Source organism: Pyrgilauda ruficollis, unplaced genomic scaffold (assembly GCF_017590135.1).
Source record: "Pyrgilauda ruficollis isolate IOZ18807 unplaced genomic scaffold, ASM1759013v1 scaffold682, whole genome shotgun sequence".
Classification (NCBI taxonomy): Eukaryota; Metazoa; Chordata; class Aves; order Passeriformes; family Passeridae; genus Pyrgilauda; species Pyrgilauda ruficollis.
In genome coordinates, this window is record NW_024528622.1 from 1970 (window position 1) to 5814 (window position 3845).

General features: G+C 42.2%; 1 gene segment (V, D, J or C); it reads left to right on the forward strand.

The window, feature by feature from the left end:
• The first annotated feature begins 3122 nt into the window (after positions 1 to 3122).
• On the forward strand, positions 3123 to 3604 carry LOC121362920. The segment is given in 2 exon segments: positions 3123 to 3153; positions 3288 to 3604. Coding segments are annotated over 2 exon segments (348 nt in total).
• Positions 3605 to 3845: the final 241 nt, after the last annotated feature.

Consider the following 3845-nt stretch of genomic DNA (forward strand, 5'->3'; position numbering starts at 1 on the left):
GGATCAACATAGATGCACCCACAGAAACAGCACCGATGGCCTCATCTTTTGTCCCTCTCTGGCTAGGGCTCACAGTGGGAAATCAGGATTCTAGACAAAGGTTCAGTAGTGGAAAATATATGTATATACATGTACAGTGTGCAAGCTTTTCACATGTTTCTGTGCTGAGATACTGAGTCCAGTGACTGCCACTGGATCCCAGTCTCCACATGTGCCAGCCCTTGGACCTCTGAGTCCCCTAGCACTGCAGACCAGCTGTCATTATGTCCACACACACAAGTCTCACACAGCTCCCTCTCCAAAGAATGCCTGGGACTCCCCTGCTTCCTCTTGTTGCCACCTCTCACTGTTCTTGCCATTGCAGACACACACCTGGAGCCCATGTCACCCCACTTACTTGCCAGGTAGTCTGCCTTCATGTTCCCTAGAGATCACACACTCGCACGCCCTCCCTCTCCCCAGCTGCCAGCATGGGGAACACATGGCCCCTCTTGCCTGTGGCCCTACTCGTGTCTGCTGCTTAAAGTTCACCCACTCTGGTCTCTCCAGCTGCTGGTGCCTGTGGTCTGATCCAGTTCCTAGCCCTTAGATGTCCAGACACAAAACACATGCACATAGAATAGACAGTTCCTCCCTCAGGTAAATACTTAGAAATGGAACTTAGTAAGGTAGGGCTTAGTAAGACTGAGCTAAGCCAGTCGAAGCCAGCTAAGCCAGACAAAGCAAAGCCAGGCAAGCGTACTCACTAGCATCCTGTTTACCTGTGAAAGGCCCATTTTATAACTGTATTCCTCCACTCTTCTGCATCTGTTCTTCCCCAAATACAGTAGTTCAGGGTCTTACTTGGGAAGATTGACCATACCTGCCTTTATCTTGGTACTTTTTTGTTTTCCCTTATTTCATCTTTAATCTTAGAAGAAAACAGTCTGAAAGAATTAGGCATTTTGAACTGAAAAATGAAAGGGTTGTCAATTTAGCTGCTCTTCAAAAAGCAGTAACATACTAAGCAATTCCTGAGAGACACACTAGAGGTCCTGAGTTACATCTTCCTCTTGCTTCCTTCCTTTGGAGAGTCTGCAATCATCTTTTGTTTCCTGAGACAGAAAAGCTCATCTGAATAGAAATCTTCATCCTGCAATGAGTAATAAATTCTAGCATAAGTGATTAAAGAAGCAGATGTAGCCCAACTGCATTGAAATGTTTTTTTTCCTTGTCTCAGAGTTCTTACACAGAACAATCTTAGAATTAATTCCCACAGCCTCCACAATCTGTTTAATTTCCCATCAAGTCTCCGAAACAGTTTCTCCCTCCAGGATTTAAGGTCTGATTACTACTGGGAAAAAAATGCTTTTAACAGCCTGTTTGGCTTGACAGACAATAATCAAACTAAAAATCCTGTACTGTCTTCACGCACAAGGCATGCATTTTGGGACACTGATCAAAGCAGCAGTGTCCTACAGAACTGTCTCAGCAGGGTCCATGGAAGTGTCTGAAAAGTGTCCCATTCCAGCAGTAAGGTGAAAGGGCCAAGTGTCAATAAAATAAAATGAAGAACAAGTAAAATCAAAATAAACCTTCCATAAAAAGAAGAAAAGCTTGTGAGGAGTAAAAGCTAAAAATAAGCATAAAAGAATAATCAGTATTGAAACATAAAAGGATGTGGAAGTATATTAAATTTGTTCAAATTTATTTGCTGATGTACTGATTTTGAAAACAGCATAAAAATTCAAAGAAAATTGTAAAAGTTATGAAAGGTAATTAAAAAATAAAAAAGGTCCATATCATCTGCAATTCCTTGACAAGTCACTGAAACTGTAATATCTCCAGCACAGGGTTCAACCTTATGGCAGCACAGGTAAGGAATAATTTCTCCTGAGAAAACCTAAGAACTGGCCAAACCCCTATTTCTTAGATTCAGAGTGTTCATGACACTGGAGATCACACAAAACTTTTATACGTCATATAAAATGTATTTTCAGTCATGATTTGGAAGAAGCTATAGCTTCTCAGGTAATTTATGTTAACTCCCTTAAAAAGAAGGTTGGAAAAGGTGAGACAGGGAACATTCACTACAAAATTTTTGAGATTTATATGGCTCTGAATCCTGGAGGATTCTGGAACTAAGCCTCAGGCTCTAAGACAGCACACTATTGCCAGGCTTATAGAAGGAAAATGCCTTTTATATAAATGTCTAGAGGCCAGGGGAAGATACAAATCTCTCTAGAGCACCAGGCAAATATGGGAGAGGGGATAACAACAAAATGTGATGAAAAAGAGAAAACCTCAGAAGTATTCCACAGTTTTTTAAAGCTGCAATATCAGGATTACTGAAGGCCATTGGAATTAATTTTGAGTATTACATTAAAAGTGCTAGGGACAAAAGAAGCAGTTGCAATAATAATTTTGAGTCTTATATATTCAGAAAAGAATGGAGAGTGGTATAGGTCCTATATATAGAACTGTATAGAGTAGAAGAGAATATATTCTATGTATGGAATAGGATAACGAAGGATGTCTCTGGCAGGCTAGAAACAAACAGAGTGTTCATGAGGTTTATGTTTAACTATGGTTTTTGTTTTGAGAAAAAAACGGCTGGCGGACATACCTTCTTCTTTGTAAAAGTGATTCTGACTAACAGGATCGCAATTGTGAAATGCCGTGCTCCACACATTAAGAACAACTCTTCAGAATGAAACAGTACAGCTGTACATTTGCTGGAAATCCTTCTGCAAAGATGGCCCAAGTTATATAAATGGATTTAAAAAAATCATTTATGAATCAACTGATCCTAGGTTCCGGTCTGACCTCCAACACCCAGACCCTCTCAGTCATGGAATGACAGCTCAGCATTCAGCCAGCAATATACTGGTCTGGGAGAAATTCCACATTTGTGTCAGGAGCTCAGAACACCGACTTGTGGAAAAGCTAAAGCAGACCTTGGAGCCACGTGAACATTTAGCTTTGATTTTACTGGCTCATCAAAGAAAGTATCAAAGCTGGACAGTCCCTTCTCTCTTCCCTGCCCAAACTTGACAGACAAATCCGGGCAAGGGGAGGGGCATTGGTCTCTCTTAACTCTTACCTCACAGTGAGCCAGAGCACACTGGGAGAGCTGGAGGGCCATGCTGGCTGTTGTGCTTGCTGTTTTACCTGGTGAGAGACAACAGATCTGTCTGCAGCAGGGCTCTCATCCAGGCCATGCAGGGCTACTGTGAGGTAGAGCACCCCTTTGGCCTTCATCTGTACTCCTACTCCTCACTCTCTCTTGTTATCTTTTATTAATGCAGGTGTTGGGGTTGCACTCTACATTGCTCAGTGGCCTGACAAAATCCTTCAGAGACCTGAAGACTCTTTGACCATCTCCTGCTACCAGAATTACAGTAACTTTGCCTATATGTACTGGTACCTGCAGCCTCCAAGAAATGGTTTGAAGTTAATAGTCAGCAGTACATTTTGGAAGTATAACTCTTATGAGGATGGTTACTCTGAGGCCAAGTTTGAAGTATACAGAGAGAGCAGTAATTACTCTCTGATGACAATCAAGAATGTGACACCCCAGGATGAAGCCACGTATTTCTGTGCTACGAGCGGTCACACGGTGTAGCAACGGCGTTGAACACTAAGATAAAATCCCCACCTTCTCTGAGTGAGAAATGGAGTCTTTGAAAATGTGAGACAGTTAGGAGAGGGGCAGAGGAAGAGCAGAAAGAAGATTACGAAGAGGTTGTGGCAATGGACGCAGGGTATTTTGAATGGGAGAGAGATAGAGCAGTGCAGCAGACTCTGTTTTTGAAGGCAAAGACCTTCAGAAATACAAACCCATAGATCAGCGCAGAGAACTGAGG